This window comes from Heterodontus francisci, chromosome 32 (assembly GCF_036365525.1).
Source record: "Heterodontus francisci isolate sHetFra1 chromosome 32, sHetFra1.hap1, whole genome shotgun sequence".
Classification (NCBI taxonomy): Eukaryota; Metazoa; Chordata; class Chondrichthyes; order Heterodontiformes; family Heterodontidae; genus Heterodontus; species Heterodontus francisci.
Window position 1 is genome coordinate 55,143,748 of NC_090402.1, and position 22,031 is coordinate 55,165,778.

Genomic DNA, 22,031 nt, shown 5'->3' on the forward strand with positions numbered 1-22,031 from the left:
ATTGTTTGAGCTTATTAAAATTTCATCAAATATAGCTTTGACCCAAATGGACATCAAAGTTGAACCCTTAGTGAGGCTGCGGTCTATACTCTAATGGCCCTTTTCACTCCATTGGCCTGTTTCTAGGTAATTCTTTACCATTAGTGTCTAGTAAGGCAAGGCCTATAAAATCATTTAATACAACAAGTTCAATTTATATAGCACCTTCAATGCAATTAAACATTCCAAGGTGCTTCACGGGAACGTTATAAAACAAAATTTGACACCAAGCCACAAGGTGTCATTAAGACGGCGCAGTGGTTAGCACCGCAGCCTCACAGCTCCAGCGACCCGGGTTCAATTCCGGGTACTGCCTGTGTGGAGTTTGCAAGTTCTCCCTGTGTCTGTGTGGATTTCCTCCGGGTGCTCCGGTTTCCTCCCACAACCAAAAGACTTGCAGGTTGATAGGTAAATTGGCCATTAGAAATTGCCCCTAGTACAGGTAGGTGGTAGGGGAATATAGGGACAGGTGAGGATGTGGTAGGAATATGGGATTATTGTAGGGTTAGTGTAAATGGACGGTTAATGGTCGGCACAGACTCGGTGGGCCGAAGGGCCTGTTTCAGTGCTGTATCTCTAAATCAAAAAAAATCAAAATCTCGCCTATGGCCTCTGGCTCCACACACAGATCGCCTCTTTGATCCCTAATGGGCCCTACTTTTTCCCTGGTTATCCTCTTGCCCCTAACATACTTATAAAATGCCTTGGGATTTTCCTTTATCTTGCTCGCCAGTGATTTTTCACGCCCCCTCTTCGCTCTCCTAATTACTTTTTTTAAGTACCCCCCTAACTTTCTATACTCCTCTGGGGCCTCCGCTGTTTTCAGCACTCTGAATCTGCCATAAGCCTCCTTTTTTTTCCTTATCCGATCCTCTATATCCTTGGACATCCAGGGTTCCCTTGACCTGTTGGTTCGGATCTTCACCTTTGCAGGAACATGCTGCACCCGAACCCTAACAATTTCCCTTCTAAGTGACTCCCACTGGTCTGATGTAGACTTTCCTAGAAGAAGCTGCTGTCAGTTCACTTTGGCCAGATCCTGTTTTATCATATTGAAATCTGCCTTCCCCCAATTCAGTACTCTTATTTCCAGTCCCTCTGTGCCCTTTTCCATAACAACCTTAAATCTTACAGAGCTATGGTCACTATCCCCGAAATGCTCCCCCACTGCCACTTCTACCACATGTCCGGCTTCATTCCCTAGGATTAAGTCCAGTACCGCCCCTCCTCTTATAGGACTCTCCACATGCTGGCTCAAAAAGCTCTCCTAAATGCACTTGAAGAATTCCGCCCCCTTTAAGCTTTTTGCTATCCTATTAATACTATCCCTTCTAATATAGAGGAAGTTGAAATCTCCTACTATTATTACCTTATTATTTTTGCACCTCTCTGAGATTTGCCCACATATCTGCTCCTCTACCACTGTCTGACTGGAGGCCTGTAGTACACTCCTAGCCAAGTAATAGCCCCCTTTTTGTTTTTAAGTTCTACCCATATGGCCTCATTAGAGGAACCTTCTCGGATATCATCCCTCCTTACAGCAGTAATTGTCTCTTTAATCAACAGTGCAGTGCTGCCTCTTTTACCCCCTCCTCTATCACGTCTGAAGATTCTATACCCTGGGATATTAAGCTGCCAGTCCTGCCCTTCTTGCTATGGAGGGAGTGCAGCGAAGTTTCACCAGACTGATTCCTGGGATGGCAGGACTGACGTATGAAGAGAGATTGGGTCGATTAGGCTTGTATTCGCTGGAGTTTAGAAGAATGAGAGGGGATCTCATAGAAACCTGCAAAATTCTAACAGGACTGGACAGACTAGATGCTGGAAGGATATTCCCGATGACGTGGGAGTCCAAGACCAGGGGTCACAGTCTAAGGATAAGGGGTAAGCCATTTAGGACTGAGATGAGGAGGGATTTCTTCATCCAGAGAGTGGTGAATCTGTGGAATTCTCTACCGCAGAAAGCAGTTGAGGCCAAATCATTAAATATATTCAAGAAAGAGTTAGGTATAGTTCTTGGGGCTAAAGGGATCGAGGGATACGGGGAGAAAGCAGCAACAGGGTACTGAGTTTGGATGATCAGCCATGATCGTGTTGAATGGCGGTGCAGGCTCGAAGGGCCGAATGGCCTACTCCTGCTCCTATTTTTCTATGTTTCTAAATGACCAGGTTGAGAGAATAATGGTTTTAATGAGGACTAGGGCATCGACAGAGGTGAGGCGGTGGGTTTTCAGATTGGTAGCTGCAGAAATGTCATGGTGATTGCAGGGTCAAAGGCTAGATGGTTGGGATTTTGAAAGTGCAGTTGTAGATGACTGGGACATTCTTTGTCTGGGGCAGACACAAAAAGAATTACTGTTGGGAGGAAGGGGGATGTGGTGGAGAACAATACAAGGAAGTGATCAGAGCTGGCCTTATTGGCTTTGTTGTGTTGCACTGTATTGGCTGTAAAGTACTTTGGTATGTCCTGAGCTGTGAAATGGCTATAGAAATGCAAGTCTGACTTTCTTTAGGGAAGAAAACCTGCTGTTTTCACCTGGTCTGACCTGTATGTGACTGTGGACCCACGCTGTGATTGAGGATGAACTTCCCTGTGAAATTGTCTTGCAAGCCACTCAGTTAAATAAAGACTTGCCTTTATACAGTGCATTTCATGACCTCGGACATCCCGAAATGCTGTACAACCAATGAAGTACTTTTGAAGTGTAGTCACCGTTGTGTAGTGTAGTTTAGTTTGAAACTTTAAATATCAATGCTAAGAGCGAGTGATGGACAATAACTGCTGGCCTGGCCCAGTGATGCCCAGATCCTGAGAATTAATATTTCAAAAACTGTCTGAATAAAGTGGCAAAAGTTTGGAAGAAGTGAAACAGGAAACTGAGAAGTAGCCATAAATGTTTTCCACAGAATGTTCACAGCTGAGGGATAACCCGCTCCCAAGGTTTTAATGTGGCTGGTTCTGAGTCAGTTGTTGGGAGGAGTGCTCCTCCCTGTGGGCAGATGCCCAGCCTCACTTGCCACTTTCCCTTGACCGCACAGCCAAATTCAGATCCTCATCTTGACAGTCGGTGACTCAGTGTTGGATCAGAAATCCCTGCATCATTAGTACAACTGACCTGCAGCCACTGATCCCTGACCATGGTGATGGAAATAAACAGCACTCACTGAGTGACCAGGTCTGCTCTTAACAGCATAGCAATCCACTCCAACAATCCGAATTCTATAGCCCTCCATTGAGAGGCCCAGAAAGCAACCGATAGGACATTTAAGTTTTGTTCAAGGCCTGAATTTGAATCTCAGCCATCACTTCAATTGAACTTGGCCCTGTCAGTTAAACAGTGTTACACTCTGCAAGAAAAGGAGGCGGGAGAATGGGGTGGGGGGGGGAAGGGAAAGCATGTGGAAGAAGGGGAGGGGTGGAGAGAGGGGCTAGAAGTGGAGGGGGTGAGTGGGGAAGAGGAGGGTGAGAGAGAGCTCCAGTGGCATTGAACCTTTCCTGTAATATCCAGTATACTCTTGGCTGATTGTTGAAGTGCTGTTAACCCTGGGCTATTTTATCATCTGATGATATTGCTGTCCAACAGGAAGTACAGAGGAGGGTGGTGGGGGGTGGCAACAGGAATCCAAAAGGGCAGAGGTATAGGAAAAATACTGTTAAATAAGAAATTGACTAGATAAACCCATCCTCCTCTCCAGCTACACAAACTGTGCCAAGCTGCCTCCATCCAGTGATTTGCTTAACACACAAAACTGCTGTGCAGGGTGGCAATTTGTTTAACAGTGTTGGACAGTACACCCCTTGCATTAGTGAGTGGGGGCAGTCCTACAAGGATTAATAAAAACACTCAAATAGTGATGTTTGTTGGAGATTTGTTTGGATAGTGAATGAGGTTCAGTTGCTAATCTTGAGTGACAGCTCGAAGGTTAGCAGTTTTCAAGGTGGCACAAAGTGCCCATTCTGTGCTCAGTAACAATACCACAGTGTCTCAAGTGCATCCTGTCACAGGCAATCAATCTGCTTCTCCCCAGGCCTGGACCCTCTCCGCTTGCTGCACACCCTGCAAGCACTCTGGACAAAGAAAGAGATTCATGAGGTAAGCCCCCTATTGATAGAACCTTACAATAGGCTTCGGGATTTATGCAGTACGTGTCTGCAGCACTAACGTGGGGAAGCATTATTTATGCAAGTTCGTGTTGAGTTGCATTAAGTGGGTTTGCACTGGTAACAGTGTAACTGAGGCAGAGGGTGGAGCTGGCGGAAGGGAGAGCGAGACTTCAGAAAAAGGGGTTGCCACAAAACTGCGAAGCTCACCAAATTGTTTGGCTGACTTTGGTTTAATCATTCGGCTCATTACCTTACTTGCAGATTAGATGATGGTTCTGGTTTGTGATTGGATCAGGCTGGAGTGGCCACTTATCTAGTTATGATTGGAACATTCTGGAGAGGGGAATATCCAGGTGATCTTTGAGGAATGAAAACAGGCCGGGATATGTTTTTTCCTTGATTCCTGCATTTGGAAAAAGATGGTGTACTTGGTGACACACTCATTAAGGCTAGAACAGAGTAACACACTCATAACAACACGTGCAAAGTGACATTCACAACAATGTGTGCGCAAGGCAACGTACTCACCGCAATGCTCGCATCCAAGGCATTGTGCCCACATATCTTACCTTTGCAAATGTGCAGGGAATGTGTGCTTGCTGATCTGTGAATTAATTGATATGAGTATGCACAGACTTACTTGACCCGTCTGGGTTTTAACGAGGCAAAGTGCGGCACAATGACTTCAATTTATTGATTGTGTTACATTGTGACTGCTCACTGACATTCCTTTGCTATTATGAGTGCTTCCAGTTTAAGCACCTTGACAGTAAAATCAATCTCTTTGGAGGTACTTGTTTCTGGTGCAGAAAGGCTTGCTGTCGGAGTCTTGCCACAGATCTGCAGGCAACCATTCTGGAGGGTGACTGGAATGGGAGCATACAGCGGTCTGAATACCAGCACTATACTTGCTGGAGAGTAAGGACTCTACAGATTTTAGAACATTACAGCGCAGTACAGGCCCTTCGGCCCTCGATGTTGCACCGACCTGTGAAACCATCTGACCTACACTATTCCATTTTCATCCATATGTCTATCCAATGACCACTTAAATGCCCTTAAAGTTGGCGAGTCTACTACTGTTGCAGGCAGGGCGTTCCACGCCCCTACTACTCTCTGAGTAAAGAAACTACCTCTGACATCTGTCCTATATCTATCACCCCTCAAATTAAAGCTATGTCCCCTCGTGTTTGCCATCACCATCCGAGGAAAAAGACTCTCACTATCCACCCTATCTAACCCTCTGATTATCTTATATGTCTCTATTAAGTCACCTCTCCTCCTCCTTCTCTCCAACGAAAACAACCTCAAGTCCCTCAGCCTTTCCTCGTAAGACCTTCCCTCCATACCAGGCAACATCCTAGTAAATCTCCTCTGCACCCTTCCCAAAGCTTCCACATCCTTCCTATAATGCGGTGACCAGAACTGCACGCAACACTCCGGGTGCGGTCTCACCAGAGTTTTGTACAGCTGCAGCATGACCTCGTGGCTCCGAAACTCGACCCCCCTACTAATAAAAGCTAACACACCATATGCCTTCTTAACAGCCCTATTAACCTGGGTAGCAACTTTCAGGGATTTATGTACCTAGACACCAAGATCTCTGTTCATCTACACTACCAAGAATCTTCCCATTAGCCCAGTACTCTGCATTCCTGTTACTCCTTCCAAAGTGAATCACCTCGCACTTTTCCGCATTAAACTCCATTTGCCATCTCTCAGCCCAGCTCTGCAGCCTATCTATGTCCCTCTGTACCCTACAACATCCTTCCGCACTATCCACAACTCCACCGACCTTCGTGTCATCCGCAAATTTACTAAACCACCCTTGTGGCTGCAAGATTCTTGCTCTCAGCTGCTTTAGTATGTAGCCCCCTCCTGTGACCCCCTTCTCCCTCCTGAAACCCCATTAAACCCTTCAGTGGTTTCTCTTCTTGCTCCCACACAGTAACCTCTGGTGTCCCTCAAGGATCTGTCCCTGGCCTCTCCTATTTCTCATCTACATGCTGCCCTTCAGCAACGTCATCCGAAAACGCAGCATCAGTTTCCACAGGTATGCTGCTGACATCCAGCTCTACCTCACCACCACCTCTTTCAATCCCTCCACTGTTTCTAAATTATTAGATTGACCAACATTGAGTTCTGGATGAGCACAAATTTCATCCAACTAAATATTGGGAAGAGAGAAACCATTAACTTCAGACCAAGACAAAAACTCTGTTCTCTAGCGACTGACTCCATACCTCTCCCTGGCAACTGTCTGAGGCGAAACCAGACTGTTCACAATGTTGATGTATTTGAGATGAGGCTCAGACCTCATGTCCACACCATCACTCAGACCACACATTTCCACCTCTAACATCGTCTGACTCCACCTCGACTTCGGCTCATCTGCTGAAATCCTCGTTTTTGCCCTCCTTACTTTTACATTTGACTATTCCAATGCAGTCCTGGTTGATCTGTTATCGTCCACCATCCATAAACTTGAGCTCATCCAAAGCTCTGCTGCCTGTGTCCTCACTAAGTCCCGTTCACCCATCACCCCTGTACATTGGATCCTAGTCTTCCAATGCCTCAATTTTAGATTTTTGATCCTTGTTTTCACATCCGCCCATGGCCTCACCCCTCCCTAGCTCTATAAACCTCCTCCAGCTCTACAATCCACTGAGATAACCTCCAATTCTGGCCACTGGTGTATCCCTTTTTTTAATTGCTCCACCATTGTTGACCGTGCCTTTAGCTGCCTGGAACCAAAGCTCTGGAAATCCCTGCTTAAACCTCTCTGGCTCTCTACATCCCCTTTTCACCTGTAAGACGCTCCGAAAAACCTGCCTCATTGACCAAGCTTTTAGCCTCTTGCCTTATGTGGCTCAGTGTCAAGTTTTGTTAGATCATGCTCTTGTGAAGTGTCTTGGGACATTGTTCTAAAATGAAAGTTATTGGTGCGTTAAAAGTAAGATTATCTGGGTGGGTATATTATAAGCAGAGCACCAGTGTTGTGTATTACAGGAAGGGTACCAGGGCTGGTGTGGTGGGGGCGTGGTGGCGGAGAGAATATTACACGGAGAGTGCCAGGCCGGGTTTCTTGAAGGGAGAGTGCCAGGCCGGGCTTTTTGAAGGGAGAGTGCCAGGCCGGGCTTTTTGCAGGGAGAGTGCCAGGCCGGGCTTTTTGCAGGGAGAGTGCCAGGCCGGGCTTTTTGCAGGGAGAGTGCCAGGCCGGGCTTTTTGCAGGGAGAGTGCCAGGCCGGGCTTTTTGCAGGGAGAGTGCCAGGCCGGGCTTTTTGCAGGGAGAGTGCCAGGCCGGGCTTTTTGCAGGGAGAGTGCCAGGCCGGGCTTTTTGCAGGGAGAGTGCCAGGCCGGGCTTTTTGCAGGGAGAGTGCCAGGCCGGGCTTTTTGCAGGGAGAGTGCCAGGCCGGGCTTTTTGCAGGGAGAGTGCCAGGCCGGGCTTTTTGCAGGGAGAGTGCCAGGCCGGGCTTTTTGCAGGGAGAGTGCCAGGCCGGGCTTTTTGCAGGGAGAGTGCCAGGCCGGGCTTTTTGCAGGGAGAGTGCCAGGCCGGGCTTTTTGCAGGGAGAGTGCCAGGCCGGGCTTTTTGCAGGGAGAGTGCCAGGCCGGGCTTTTTGCAGGGAGAGTGCCAGGCCGGGCTTTTTGCAGGGAGAGTGCCAGGCCGGGCTTTTTGCAGGGAGAGTGCCAGGCCGGGCTTTTTGCAGGGAGAGTGCCAGGCCGGGCTTTTTGCAGGGAGAGTGCCAGGCCGGGCTTTTTGCAGGGAGAGTGCCAGGCCGGGCTTTTTGCAGGGAGAGTGCCAGGCCGGGCTTTTTGCAGGGAGAGTGCCAGGCCGGGCTTTTTGCAGGGAGAGTGCCAGGCCGGGCTTTTTGCAGGGAGAGTGCCAGGCCGGGCTTTTTGCAGGGAGAGTGCCAGGCCGGGCTTTTTGCAGGGAGAGTGCCAGGCCGGGCTTTTTGCAGGGAGAGTGCCAGGCCGGGCTTTTTGCAGGGAGAGTGCCAGGCCGGGCTTTTTGCAGGGAGAGTGCCAGGCCGGGCTTTTTGCAGGGAGAGTGCCAGGCCGGGCTTTTTGCAGGGAGAGTGCCAGGCCGGGCTTTTTGCAGGGAGAGTGCCAGGCCGGGCTTTTTGCAGGGAGAGTGCCAGGCCGGGCTTTTTGCAGGGAGAGTGCCAGGCCGGGCTTTTTGCAGGGAGAGTGCCAGGCCGGGCTTTTTGCAGGGAGAGTGCCAGGCCGGGCTTTTTGCAGGGAGAGTGCCAGGCCGGGCTTTTTGCAGGGAGAGTGCCAGGCCGGGCTTTTTGCAGGGAGAGTGCCAGGCCGGGCTTTTTGCAGGGAGAGTGCCAGGCCGGGCTTTTTGCAGGGAGAGTGCCAGGCCGGGCTTTTTGCAGGGAGAGTGCCAGGCCGGGCTTTTTGCAGGGAGAGTGCCAGGCCGGGCTTTTTGCAGGGAGAGTGCCAGGCCGGGCTTTTTGCAGGGAGAGTGCCAGGCCGGGCTTTTTGCAGGGAGAGTGCCAGGCCGGGCTTTTTGCAGGGAGAGTGCCAGGCCGGGCTTTTTGCAGGGAGAGTGCCAGGCCGGGCTTTTTGCAGGGAGAGTGCCAGGCCGGGCTTTTTGCAGGGAGAGTGCCAGGCCGGGCTTTTTGCAGGGAGAGTGCCAGGCCGGGCTTTTTGCAGGGAGAGTGCCAGGCCGGGCTTTTTGCAGGGAGAGTGCCAGGCCGGGCTTTTTGCAGGGAGAGTGCCAGGCCGGGCTTTTTGCAGGGAGAGTGCCAGGCCGGGCTTTTTGCAGGGAGAGTGCCAGGCCGGGCTTTTTGCAGGGAGAGTGCCAGGCCGGGCTTTTTGCAGGGAGAGTGCCAGGCCGGGCTTTTTGCAGGGAGAGTGCCAGGCCGGGCTTTTTGCAGGGAGAGTGCCAGGCCGGGCTTTTTGCAGGGAGAGTGCCAGGCCGGGCTTTTTGCAGGGAGAGTGCCAGGCCGGGCTTTTTGCAGGGAGAGTGCCAGGCCGGGCTTTTTGCAGGGAGAGTGCCAGGCCGGGCTTTTTGCAGGGAGAGTGCCAGGCCGGGCTTTTTGCAGGGAGAGTGCCAGGCCGGGCTTTTTGCAGGGAGAGTGCCAGGCCGGGCTTTTTGCAGGGAGAGTGCCAGGCCGGGCTTTTTGCAGGGAGAGTGCCAGGCCGGGCTTTTTGCAGGGAGAGTGCCAGGCCGGGCTTTTTGCAGGGAGAGTGCCAGGCCGGGCTTTTTGCAGGGAGAGTGCCAGGCCGGGCTTTTTGCAGGGAGAGTGCCAGGCCGGGCTTTTTGCAGGGAGAGTGCCAGGCCGGGCTTTTTGCAGGGAGAGTGCCAGGCCGGGCTTTTTGCAGGGAGAGTGCCAGGCCGGGCTTTTTGCAGGGAGAGTGCCAGGCCGGGCTTTTTGCAGGGAGAGTGCCAGGCCGGGCTTTTTGCAGGGAGAGTGCCAGGCCGGGCTTTTTGCAGGGAGAGTGCCAGGCCGGGCTTTTTGCAGGGAGAGTGCCAGGCCGGGCTTTTTGCAGGGAGAGTGCCAGGCCGGGCTTTTTGCAGGGAGAGTGCCAGGCCGGGCTTTTTGCAGGGAGAGTGCCAGGCCGGGCTTTTTGCAGGGAGAGTGCCAGGCCGGGCTTTTTGCAGGGAGAGTGCCAGGCCGGGCTTTTTGCAGGGAGAGTGCCAGGCCGGGCTTTTTGCAGGGAGAGTGCCAGGCCGGGCTTTTTGCAGGGAGAGTGCCAGGCCGGGCTTTTTGCAGGGAGAGTGCCAGGCCGGGCTTTTTGCAGGGAGAGTGCCAGGCCGGGCTTTTTGCAGGGAGAGTGCCAGGCCGGGCTTTTTGCAGGGAGAGTGCCAGGCCGGGCTTTTTGCAGGGAGAGTGCCAGGCCGGGCTTTTTGCAGGGAGAGTGCCAGGCCGGGCTTTTTGCAGGGAGAGTGCCAGGCCGGGCTTTTTGCAGGGAGAGTGCCAGGCCGGGCTTTTTGCAGGGAGAGTGCCAGGCCGGGCTTTTTGCAGGGAGAGTGCCAGGCCGGGCTTTTTGCAGGGAGAGTGCCAGGCCGGGCTTTTTGCAGGGAGAGTGCCAGGCCGGGCTTTTTGCAGGGAGAGTGCCAGGCCGGGCTTTTTGCAGGGAGAGTGCCAGGCCGGGCTTTTTGCAGGGAGAGTGCCAGGCCGGGCTTTTTGCAGGGAGAGTGCCAGGCCGGGCTTTTTGCAGGGAGAGTGCCAGGCCGGGCTTTTTGCAGGGAGAGTGCCAGGCCGGGCTTTTTGCAGGGAGAGTGCCAGGCCGGGCTTTTTGCAGGGAGAGTGCCAGGCCGGGCTTTTTGCAGGGAGAGTGCCAGGCCGGGCTTTTTGCAGGGAGAGTGCCAGGCCGGGCTTTTTGCAGGGAGAGTGCCAGGCCGGGCTTTTTGCAGGGAGAGTGCCAGGCCGGGCTTTTTGCAGGGAGAGTGCCAGGCCGGGCTTTTTGCAGGGAGAGTGCCAGGCCGGGCTTTTTGCAGGGAGAGTGCCAGGCCGGGCTTTTTGCAGGGAGAGTGCCAGGCCGGGCTTTTTGCAGGGAGAGTGCCAGGCCGGGCTTTTTGCAGGGAGAGTGCCAGGCCGGGCTTTTTGCAGGGAGAGTGCCAGGCCGGGCTTTTTGCAGGGAGAGTGCCAGGCCGGGCCTTTTGCAGGGAGAGTGCCAGGCCGGGCCTTTTGCAGGGAGAGTGCCAGGCCGGGCCTTTTGCAGGGAGAGTGCCAGGCCGGGCCTTTTGCAGGGAGAGTGCCAGGCCGGGCCTTTTGCAGGGAGAGTGCCAGGCCGGGCCTTTTGCAGGGAGAGTGCCAGGCCGGGCCTTTTGCAGGGAGAGTGCCAGGCCGGGCCTTTTGCAGGGAGAGTGCCAGGCCGGGCCTTTTGCAGGGAGAGTGCCAGGCCGGGCCTTTTGCAGGGAGAGTGCCAGGCCGGGCCTTTTGCAGGGAGAGTGCCAGGCCGGGCCTTTTGCAGGGAGAGTGCCAGGCCGGGCCTTTTGCAGGGAGAGTGCCAGGCCGGGCCTTTTGCAGGGAGAGTGCCAGGCCGGGCCTTTTGCAGGGAGAGTGCCAGGCCGGGCCTTTTGCAGGGAGAGTGCCAGGCCGGGCCTTTTGCAGGGAGAGTGCCAGGCCGGGCCTTTTGCAGGGAGAGTGCCAGGCCGGGCCTTTTGCAGGGAGAGTGCCAGGCCGGGCCTTTTGCAGGGAGAGTGCCAGGCCGGGCCTTTTGCAGGGAGAGTGCCAGGCCGGGCCTTTTGCAGGGAGAGTGCCAGGCCGGGCCTTTTGCAGGGAGAGTGCCAGGCCGGGCCTTTTGCAGGGAGAGTGCCAGGCCGGGCCTTTTGCAGGGAGAGTGCCAGGCCGGGCCTTTTGCGATGAGAGTACCAGGCCGGGCTGGCGTTTTGCGATGAGAGTACCAGGGCGGGCTGGCGTTTTGCGATGAGAGTACCAGGGCGGGCGTATTACAGGGTGAGTACCAGGGCGAGTACCAGGACGGTCGTATTGGAGGGAGGGTACCACGGCTGGTGCATTGGCGTATTGAAGGGAGAGTACCTGGGTGGCGTATTGGAGGGAGGTTACCAGGGCAGGCATATTAGTGGGAGGGTACCAGGGTGGTCGGATTGCAGGGAGGGTACCAGGGCGGGCGTATTGCAGGGAGGGTACCAGGGCGGGCGTATTGAAGGTGGGTACCAGGGCTGGCGAATTACATGGAGTGTACCAGGGCGGGCGTATTACGTGGAGGGTACCAGGGCGGGCCGATTGGAGGGAGTGTACCAGGGCGGGCCCATTGGAGGGAGTGTACCAGGGCGGGCCCATTGGAGGGAGTGGACCAGGGCGGGCCCATTGGAGGGAGTGGACCAGGGCGGGCCCATTGGAGGGAGTGGACCAGGGCGGGCCTATTGGAGGGAGTGAGGGGTGAGTTAGTGATGTTGAGGGAGTGAGGGGTGTGTTAGTGATGTTGAGGGAGTGAGGGGTGTGTTAGTGATGTTGAGGGAGTGAGGGGTGTGTTAGTGATGTTGAGGGAGTGAGGGGTGTGTTAGTGATGTTGAGGGAGTGAGGGGTGTTAGTGATGTTGAGGGAGTGAGGGGTGTTAGTGATGTTGAGGGAGTGAGGGGTGAGTTAGTGATGAGGGAGTGAGGGGCGATTTAGTGATGATGAGGGAGTGAGAGTACCAGGGCGGGCATATTGCAGTGTGTACACCAGGGCGGGCGTATTGGAGTACCAGGGCGAGCGCATCGGAGTGAGAGTACCAGGGCGAGCATATTGGAGGGAGTGAGGGGTGAGTTAGTGTTGATGAGTGAGTGAGGGGTGAGTTAGTGATATTGAGGGGTGATTTAGTGATGTTGAGGGAGTGAGGGGCGAGTTAGTGATGATGAGGCAGTGCGGAGTGAGTTAGAGATGATGTGGGAGTGAGAGTGCCAGGGCGGGCGTATCGGAGTGGGAGTGCCAGGGCGGGCGTATCGGAGTGGGAGTGCCAGGGCGGGCGTATCGGAGTGGGAGTGCCAGGGCGGGCGTATCGGAGTGGGAGTGCCAGGGCGGGCGTATCGGAGTGGGAGTGCCAGGGCGGGCGTATCGGAGTGGGAGTGCCAGGGCGGGCGTATCGGAGTGGGAGTGCCAGGGCGGGCCTATCGGAGTGGGAGTGCCAGGGCGGGCCTATCGGAGTGGGAGTGCCAGGGCGGGCCTATCGGAGTGGGAGTGCCAGGGCGGGCCTATCGGAGTGGGAGTGCCAGGGCGGGCCTATCGGAGTGGGAGTGCCAGGGCGGGCCTATCGGAGTGGGAGTGCCAGGGCGGGCCTATCGGAGTGGGAGTGCCAGGGCGGGCCTATCGGAGTGGGAGTGCCAGGGCGGGCCTATCGGAGTGGGAGTGCCAGGGCGGGCCTATCGGAGTGGGAGTGCCAGGGCGGGCCTATCGGAGTGGGAGTGCCAGGGCGGGCCTATCGGAGTGGGAGTGCCAGGGCGGGCCTATCGGAGTGGGAGTGCCAGGGCGGGCCTATCGGAGTGGGAGTGCCAGGGCGGGCCTATCGGAGTGGGAGTGCCAGGGCGGGCCTATCGGAGTGGGAGTGCCAGGGCGGGCCTATCGGAGTGGGAGTGCCAGGGCGGGCCTATCGGAGTGGGAGTGCCAGGGCGGGCCTATCGGAGTGGGAGTGCCAGGGCGGGCCTATCGGAGTGGGAGTGCCAGGGCGGGCCTATCGGAGTGGGAGTGCCAGGGCGGGCCTATCGGAGTGGGAGTGCCAGGGCGGGCCTATCGGAGTGGGAGTGCCAGGGCGGGCCTATCGGAGTGGGAGTGCCAGGGCGGGCCTATCGGAGTGGGAGTGCCAGGGCGGGCCTATCGGAGTGGGAGTGCCAGGGCGGGCCTATCGGAGTGGGAGTGCCAGGGCGGGCCTATCGGAGTGGGAGTGCCAGGGCGGGCCTATCGGAGTGGGAGTGCCAGGGCGGGCCTATCGGAGTGGGAGTGCCAGGGCGGGCCTATCGGAGTGGGAGTGCCAGGGCGGGCCTATCGGAGTGGGAGTGCCAGGGCGGGCCTATCGGAGTGGGAGTGCCAGGGCGGGCCTATCGGAGTGGGAGTGCCAGGGCGGGCCTATCGGAGTGGGAGTGCCAGGGCGGGCCTATCGGAGTGGGAGTGCCAGGGCGGGCCTATCGGAGTGGGAGTGCCAGGGCGGGCCTATCGGAGTGGGAGTGCCAGGGCGGGCCTATCGGAGTGGGAGTGCCAGGGCGGGCCTATCGGAGTGGGAGTGCCAGGGCGGGCCTATCGGAGTGGGAGTGCCAGGGCGGGCCTATCGGAGTGGGAGTGCCAGGGCGGGCCTATCGGAGTGGGAGTGCCAGGGCGGGCCTATCGGAGTGGGAGTGCCAGGGCGGGCCTATCGGAGTGGGAGTGCCAGGGCGGGCCTATCGGAGTGGGAGTGCCAGGGCGGGCCTATCGGAGTGGGAGTGCCAGGGCGGGCCTATCGGAGTGGGAGTGCCAGGGCGGGCCTATCGGAGTGGGAGTGCCAGGGCGGGCCTATCGGAGTGGGAGTGCCAGGGCGGGCCTATCGGAGTGGGAGTGCCAGGGCGGGCCTATCGGAGTGGGAGTGCCAGGGCGGGCCTATCGGAGTGGGTACACCAGGGCGGGCGTATTGCAGTGAGAGTACCAGGGCGGGCGTATTGCAGTGTGTACACCAGGGCGGGCGTATTGCAGTGAGAGTACCAGCGCGGGCGTATTGCAGTGAGAGTACCAGGGCGGGCGTATTGGAGCGAGAGTACCAGGGCGGGCGTATTGGAGCGAGAGTACCAGGGCGGGCGTATTGCAGTGTGTACACCAGGGCGGGCGTGTTGCAGTGTGTACACCAGGGCGGGCGTGTTGCAGTGTGCACACCAGGGCGGGCGTGTTGCAGTGTGCACACCAGGGCGGGCGTATTGCAGTGAGAGTACCAGGGCGGGCGTATTGCAGTGTGCTCTCCTGGGCGGGCGTGTTGCAGTGTGCACACCAGGGCGGGCGTGTTGCAGTGTGCACACCAGGGCGGGCGTGTTGCAGTGTGCACACCAGGGCGGGCGTGTTGCAGTGTGCACACCAGGGCGGGCGTGTTGCAGTGTGCACACCAGGGCGGGCGTGTTGCAGTGTGCACACCAGGGCGGGCGTATTGCAGTGAGAGTACCAGGGCGGGCGTATTGCAGTGTGTACACCAGGGCGGGCGTATTGCAGTGAGAGTACCAGCGCGGGCGTATTGCAGTGAGAGTACCAGGGCGGGCGTATTGGAGCGAGAGTACCAGGGCGGGCGTATTGGAGCGAGAGTACCAGGGCGGGCGTATTGCAGTGTGTACACCAGGGCGGGCGTGTTGCAGTGTGTACACCAGGGCGGGCGTGTTGCAGTGTGCACACCAGGGCGGGCGTGTTGCAGTGTGCACACCAGGGCGGGCGTATTGCAGTGAGAGTACCAGGGCGGGCGTATTGCAGTGTGCTCTCCTGGGCGGGCGTGTTGCAGTGTGCACACCAGGGCGGGCGTGTTGCAGTGTGCACACCAGGGCGGGCGTGTTGCAGTGTGCACACCAGGGCGGGCGTGTTGCAGTGTGCACACCAGGGCGGGCGTGTTGCAGTGTGCACACCAGGGCGGGCGTGTTGCAGTGTGCACACCAGGGCGGGCGTATTGCAGTGAGAGTACTAGGGCGTATTACAGGAGTGTACCAGGGCGGGCGTATTTCAGGGAGAGGACCAGGGCGAGGGCCAGGATGGGTGTATTACAGGGAAGGATACCAGGGCAGGTTTATTGGAGGGAGTGTTCCAGGGCAGCCGTATTGGAGGGTGGGTACCAGGGCGGGCTTGTTGCAGGGAGAGTACCGGGGCGGGCGTATTGGAGTGAGAGTACCAGGGCGGGCGTATTGGAGTGAGAGTACCAGGGCGGGCGTATTGGAGTGAGAGTACCAGGGCGGGCGTATTGGAGTGAGAGTACCAGGGCGGGCGTATTGGAGTGAGTGAGGGGTGAGTTAGTGTTGATGAGTGAGTGAGGGGTGAGTTAGTGATATTGAGGGATGATTTAGTGATGTTGAGGGACTGAGGGGTGAGTTAGTGATGATGGAGTGAGGGTGAGTTAGTGATGTTGAGGGACTGAGGGTGAGTTAGTGATGATGAGGCAGTGCGGAGTGAGTTAGTGATGATGTGGGAGTGAGAGTACCAGGGCGGGCGCATCGGAGTGAGAGTACCAGGGCGGGCGCATCGGAGTGAGAGTACCAGGGCGGGCGCATCGGAGTGAGAGTACCAGGGCGGGCGCATCGGAGTGAGAGTACCAGGGCGGGCGCATCGGAGTGAGAGTACCAGGGCGGGCGCATCGGAGTGAGAGTACCAGGGCGGGCGCATCGGAGTGAGAGGACCAGGGCGGGCGCATCGGAGTGAGAGGACCAGGGCGGGCGCATCGGAGTGAGAGGACCAGGGCGGGCGCATCGGAGTGAGAGGACCAGGGCGGGCGCATCGGAGTGAGAGGACCAGGGCGGGCGCATCGGAGTGAGAGGACCAGGGCGGGCGCATCGGAGTGAGAGGACCAGGGCGGGCGCATCGGAGTGAGAGGACCAGGGCGGGCGCATCGGAGTGAGAGGACCAGGGCGGGCGCATCGGAGTGAGAGGACCAGGGCGGGCGCATCGGAGTGAGAGGACCAGGGCGGGCGCATCGGAGTGAGAGTACCAGGGCGGGCGCATCGGAGTGAGAGTACCAGGGCGGGCGCATCGGAGTGAGAGTACCAGGGCGGGCGTATTGCAGTGTGTACACCAGGGCGGGCGTATTGCAGTGTGTACACCAGGGCGGGCGTATTGGAGTGAGAGTACCAGGGCGGGCCTATTGGAGTGAGAGTACCAGGGCGGGCCTATTGGAGTGAGAGTACCAGGGCGGGCCTATTGGAGTGAGAGTACCAGGGCGGGCCTATTGGAGTGAGAGTACCAGGGCGGGCGTATTGCAGTGAGAGTTCCAGGGCGGGCGTATTGGAGTGAGAGTTCCAGGGCGGGCGTATTGGAGTGAGAGTTCCAGGGCGGGCGTATTGGAGTGAGAGTTCCAGGGCGGGCGTATTGGAGTGAGAGTTCCAGGGCGGGCGTATTGGAGTGAGAGTTCCAGGGCGGGCGTATTGGAGTGAGAGTTCCAGGGCGGGCGTATTGGAGTGAGAGTTCCAGGGCGGGCGTATTGGAGTGAGAGTTCCAGGGCGGGCGTATTGGAGTGAGAGTTCCAGGGCGGGCGTATTGGAGTGAGAGTTCCAGGGCGGGCGTATTGGAGTGAGAGTTCCAGGGCGGGCGTATTGGAGTGAGAGTTCCAGGGCGGGCGTATTGGAGTGAGAGTTCCAGGGCGGGCGTATTGGAGTGAGAGTTCCAGGGCGGGCGTATTGCAGTGAGTGTACCAGGGCGGGCGTATTGCAGTGAGTGTACCAGGGCGGGCGTATTGCAGTGAGTGAACCAGGGCGGGCGTATTGCAGTGTGTACACCAGGGCGGGCGTATTGCAGTGTGTCCACCAGGGCGGGCGTATTGCAGTGTGTACACCAGGGCGGGCGTATTGCAGTGAGAGTACCAGGGCGGGCGTATTGCAGTGTGTACACCAGGGCGGGCGTATTGCAGTGAGAGTACCAGGGCGGGCCTATTGCAGTGAGAGTACCAGGGCGGGCCTATTGCAGTGAGAGTACCAGGGCGGGCGTATTGCAGTGAGTGTACCAGGGCGGGCGTATTGCAGTGTGTACACCAGGGCGGGCGTATTGCAGTGTGTACACCAGGGCGGGCGTATTGCAGTGTGTACACCAGGGCGGGCGTATTGCAGTGTGTACACCAGGGCGGGCGTATTGCAGTGAGAGTACCAGGGCGGGCGTATTGCAGTGTGTACACCAGGGCGGGCGTATTGCAGTGTGTACACCAGGGCGGGCCTATTGGAGTGAGAGTACCAGGGCGGGCGTATTGGAGTGAGAGTACCAGGGCGGGCGTATTGGAGTGAGAGTACCAGGGCGGGCGTATTGGAGTGAGAGTACCAGGGCGGGCGTATTGGAGTGAGAGTACCAGGGCGGGCGTATTGGAGTGAGAGTACCAGGGCGGGCGTATTGGAGTGAGAGTACCAGGGCGGGCGTATTGGAGTGAGAGTACCAGGGCGGGCGTATTGGAGTGAGAGTACCAGGGCGGGCGTATTGGAGTGAGAGTTCCAGGGCGGGCGTATTGGAGTGAGAGTTCCAGGGCGGGCGTATTGGAGTGAGAGTTCCAGGGCGGGCGTATTGGAGTGAGAGTTCCAGGGCGGGCGTATTGGAGTGAGAGTTCCAGGGCGGGCGTATTGGAGTGAGTGTACCAGGGCGGGCGTACTGCAGTGAGTGTACCAGGGCGGGCGTACTGCAGTGTGTGCACCAGGGCGGGCGTACTGCAGTGTGTGCACCAGGGCGGGCGTACTGCAGTGAGAGCACCAGGGCGGGCGTACTGCAGTGAGAGCACCAGGGCGGGCGTATTGCAGTGAGAGCACCAGGGCGGGCGTATTGCAGTGAGAGTACCAGGGCAGGCGTACTGCAGTGAGAGTACCAGGGCGTGCGTATTGCAGTGAGAGTACCAGGGCGGGCGTATTGCAGTGTGTTCTCCAGGGCGGGCGTATTGCAGTGTGTTCTCCAGGGCGGGCGTATTGGAGTGAGAGTTCCAGGGCGGGCGTATTGGAGTGAGAGTTCCAGGGCGGGCGTATTGGAGTGAGAGTTCCAGGGCGGGCGTATTGGAGTGAGAGTTCCAGGGCGGGCGTATTGCAGTGAGTGTACCAGGGCGGGCGTATTGCAGTGAGTGTACCAGGGCGGGCGTATTGCAGTGAGTGAACCAGGGCGGGCGTATTGCAGTGTGTACACCAGGGCGGGCGTATTGCAGTGTGTCCACCAGGGCGGGCGTATTGCAGTGTGTACACCAGGGCGGGCGTATTGCAGTGAGAGTACCAGGGCGGGCGTATTGCAGTGTGTACACCAGGGCGGGCGTATTGCAGTGAGAGTACCAGGGCGGGCCTATTGCAGTGAGAGTACCAGGGCGGGCCTATTGCAGTGAGAGGACCAGGGCGGGCGTATTGCAGTGAGTGTACCAGGGCGGGCGTATTGCAGTGTGTACACCAGGGCGGGCGTATTTCAGTGTGTACACCAGGGCGGGCGTATTGCAGTGTGTACACCAGGGCGGGCGTATTGCAGTGTGTACACCAGGGCGGGCGTATTGCAGTGTGTACACCAGGGCGTGCGTATTGCAGTGTGTACACCAGGGCGGGCGTATTGCAGTGAGAGTACCTGGGCGGGCGTATTGCAGTGTGTACACCAGGGCGGGCCTATTGCAGTGAGCGTACCAGGGCGGGCCGATTGCAGTGAGAGTACCAGGGCGGGCGTATTGCAGTGAGAGTACCAGGGCGGGCGTATTGCAGTGAGTGTACCAGGGCGGGCGTATTGCAGTGTGTACACCAGGGCGGGCGTATTGCAGTGTGTACACCAGGGCGGGCGTATTGCAGTGTGTACACCAGGGCGGGCGTATTGCAGTGAGAGTACCAGGGCGGGCGTATTGCAGTGTGTACACCAGGGCGGGCGTATTGCAGTGTGTACACCAGGGCGGGCCTATTGCAGTGAGAGTACCAGGGCGGGCCTATTGCAGTGAGAGTACCAGGGCGGGCCTATTGCAGTGAGAGTACCAGGGCGGGCCTATTGCAGTGAGAGTACCAGGGCGGGCCTATTGCAGTGAGAGTACCAGGGCGGGCCTATTGCAGTGAGAGTACCAGGGCGGGCCTATTGCAGTGAGAGTACCAGGGCGGGCCTATTGCAGTGAGAGTACCAGGGCGGGCCTATTGCAGTGAGAGTACCAGGGCGGGCCTATTGCAGTGAGAGTACCAGGGCGGGCCTATTGCAGTGAGAGTACCAGGGCGGGCGTATTGCAGTGTGTACACCAGGGCGGGCGTATTGCAGTGTGTACACCAGGGCGGGCGTATTGCAGTGTGTACACCAGGGCGGGCGTATTGCAGTGTGTACACCAGGGCGGGCGTATTGCAGTGTGTACACCAGGGCGGGCCTATTGGAGTGAGAGTACCAGGGCGGGCGTATTGGAGTGAGAGTACCAGGGCGGGCGTATTGGAGTGAGAGTACCAGGGCGGGCGTATTGGAGTGAGATTACCAGGGCGGGCGTATTGGAGTGAGAGTACCAGGGCGGGCGTATTGGAGTGAGAGTACCAGGGCGGGCGTATTGGAGTGAGAGTACCAGGGCGGGCGTATTGGAGTGAGAGTACCAGGGCGGGCGTATTGGAGTGAGAGTACCAGGGCGGGCGTATTGGAGTGAGAGTTCCAGGGCGGGCGTATTGGAGTGAGAGTTCCAGGGCGGGCGTATTGGAGTGAGAGTTCCAGGGCGGGCGTATTGGAGTGAGAGTTCCAGGGCGGGCGTATTGGAGTGAGAGTTCCAGGGCGGGCGTATTGGAGTGAGAGTTCCAGGGCGGGCGTATTGGAGTGAGAGTTCCAGGGCGGGCGTATTGGAGTGAGAGTTCCAGGGCGGGCGTATTGGTGTGAGAGTTCCAGGGCGGGCGTATTGGAGTGAGTGTACCAGGGCGGGCGTACTGCAGTGAGTGTACCAGGGCGGGCGTACTGCAGTGTGTGCACCAGGGCGGGCGTACTGCAGTGAGAGCACCAGGGCGGGCGTACTGCAGTGAGAGCACCAGGGCGGGCGTATTGCAGTGAGAGTACCAGGGCGGGCGTATTGCAGTGAGAGTACCAGGGCAGGCGTACTGCAGTGAGAGTACCAGGGCGTGCGTATTGCAGTGAGAGTACCAGGGCGGGCGTATTGCAGTGTGTTCTCCAGGGCGGGCGTATTGCAGTGTGTTCTCCAGGGCGGGCGTATTGCAGTGAGAGTACCAGGGCGGGCGTATTGCAGTGTGTTCTCCTGGGCGGGCGTATTGCAGTGTGCACACCAGGGCGGGCGTGTTGCAGTGTGCACACCAGGGCGGGCGTGTTGCAGTGTGCACACCAGGGCGGGCGTGTTGCAGTGTGCACACCAGGGCGGGCGTGTTGCAGTGTGCACACCAGGGCGGGCGTGTTGCAGTGTGCACACCAGGGCGGGCGTGTTGCAGTGTGCACACCAGGGCGGGCGTATTGCAGTGAGAGTACTAGGGCGTATTACAGGAGTGTACCAGGGCGGGCGTATTTCAGGGAGAGGACCAGGGCGAGGGCCAGGATGGGTGTATTACAGGGAAGGATACCAGGGCAGGTTTATTGGAGGGAGTGTTCCAGGGCAGCCGTATTGGAGGGTGGGTACCAGGGCGGGCTTGTTGCAGGGAGAGTACCGGGGCGGGCGTGTTGCAGGGAGAGTACCGGGGCGGGCGTATTGGAGTGAGAGTACCAGGGCGGGCGTATTGGAGTGAGAGTACCAGGGCGGGCGTATTGGAGTGAGAGTACCAGGGCGGGCGTATTGGAGTGAGTGAGGGGTGAGTTAGTGTTGATGAGTGAGTGAGGGGTGAGTTAGTGATATTGAGGGATGATTTAGTGATGTTGAGGGACTGAGGGGTGAGTTAGTGATGATGGAGTGAGGGTGAGTTAGTGATGTTGAGGGACTGAGGGTGAGTTAGTGATGATGAGGCAGTGCGGAGTGAGTTAGTGATGATGTGGGAGTGAGAGTACCAGGGCGGGCGCATCGGAGTGAGAGTACCAGGGCGGGCGCATCGGAGTGAGAGTACCAGGGCGGGCGCATCGGAGTGAGAGTACCAGGGCGGGCGCATCGGAGTGAGAGTACCAGGGCGGGCGCATCGGAGTGAGAGTACCAGGGCGGGCGCATCGGAGTGAGAGTACCAGGGCGGGCGCATCGGAGTGAGAGGACCAGGGCGGGCGCATCGGAGTGAGAGGACCAGGGCGGGCGCATCGGAGTGAGAGGACCAGGGCGGGCGCATCGGAGTGAGAGGACCAGGGCGGGCGCATCGGAGTGAGAGGACCAGGGCGGGCGCATCGGAGTGAGAGGACCAGGGCGGGCGCATCGGAGTGAGAGGACCAGGGCGGGCGCATCGGAGTGAGAGGACCAGGGCGGGCGCATCGGAGTGAGAGGACCAGGGCGGGCGCATCGGAGTGAGAGGACCAGGGCGGGCGCATCGGTGTGAGAGTACCAGGGCGGGCGCATCGGAGTGAGAGTACCAGGGCGGGCGCATCGGAGTGAGAGTACCAGGGCGGGCGTATTGCAGTGTGTACACCAGGGCGGGCGTATTGGAGTGAGAGTACCATTGCGGGCCTATTGGAGTGAGAGTACCAGGGCGGGCCTATTGCAGTGAGAGTACCAGGGCGGGCGTATTGCAGTGTGTTCTCCTGGGCGGGCGTATTGCACTGTGCACACCAGGGCGGGCGTATTGCAGTGTGCACACCAGGGCGGGCGTATTGCAGTGTGTACACCAGGGCGGGCGTATTGCAGTGAGAGTACCAGGGCGGGCGTATTGCAGTGTGTACACCAGGGCGGGCCTATTGCAGTGAGAGTACCAGGGCGGGCCTATTGCAGT

General features: G+C 58.0%; 1 protein-coding gene across 5 annotated transcripts in view; it reads left to right on the top strand.

Moving 5' to 3' along the window:
* Positions 1–22,031, top strand: part of LOC137347822 (exonuclease mut-7 homolog) — a 556,743-nt gene that overhangs the window by 126,649 nt on the left and 408,063 nt on the right. For 3 of the 5 annotated variants that reach the window (XM_068012844.1, XM_068012843.1, XM_068012840.1), the window contains one exon: positions 4,069–4,133. The exons of 1 other annotated variant lie outside the window; for it this stretch is intronic. Coding sequence is in view for 2 of the 4 variants with exons in the window: in XM_068012840.1 (XP_067868941.1) it covers positions 4,069–4,133 (65 nt within the window). In the remaining 2 variants the exon portion in view is untranslated. Of the gene's footprint in view, positions 1–1,684; positions 1,924–4,068; positions 4,134–22,031 lie in introns of those variants that run through there. One more of the 5 variants, XM_068012839.1, reaches the window with a different exon arrangement.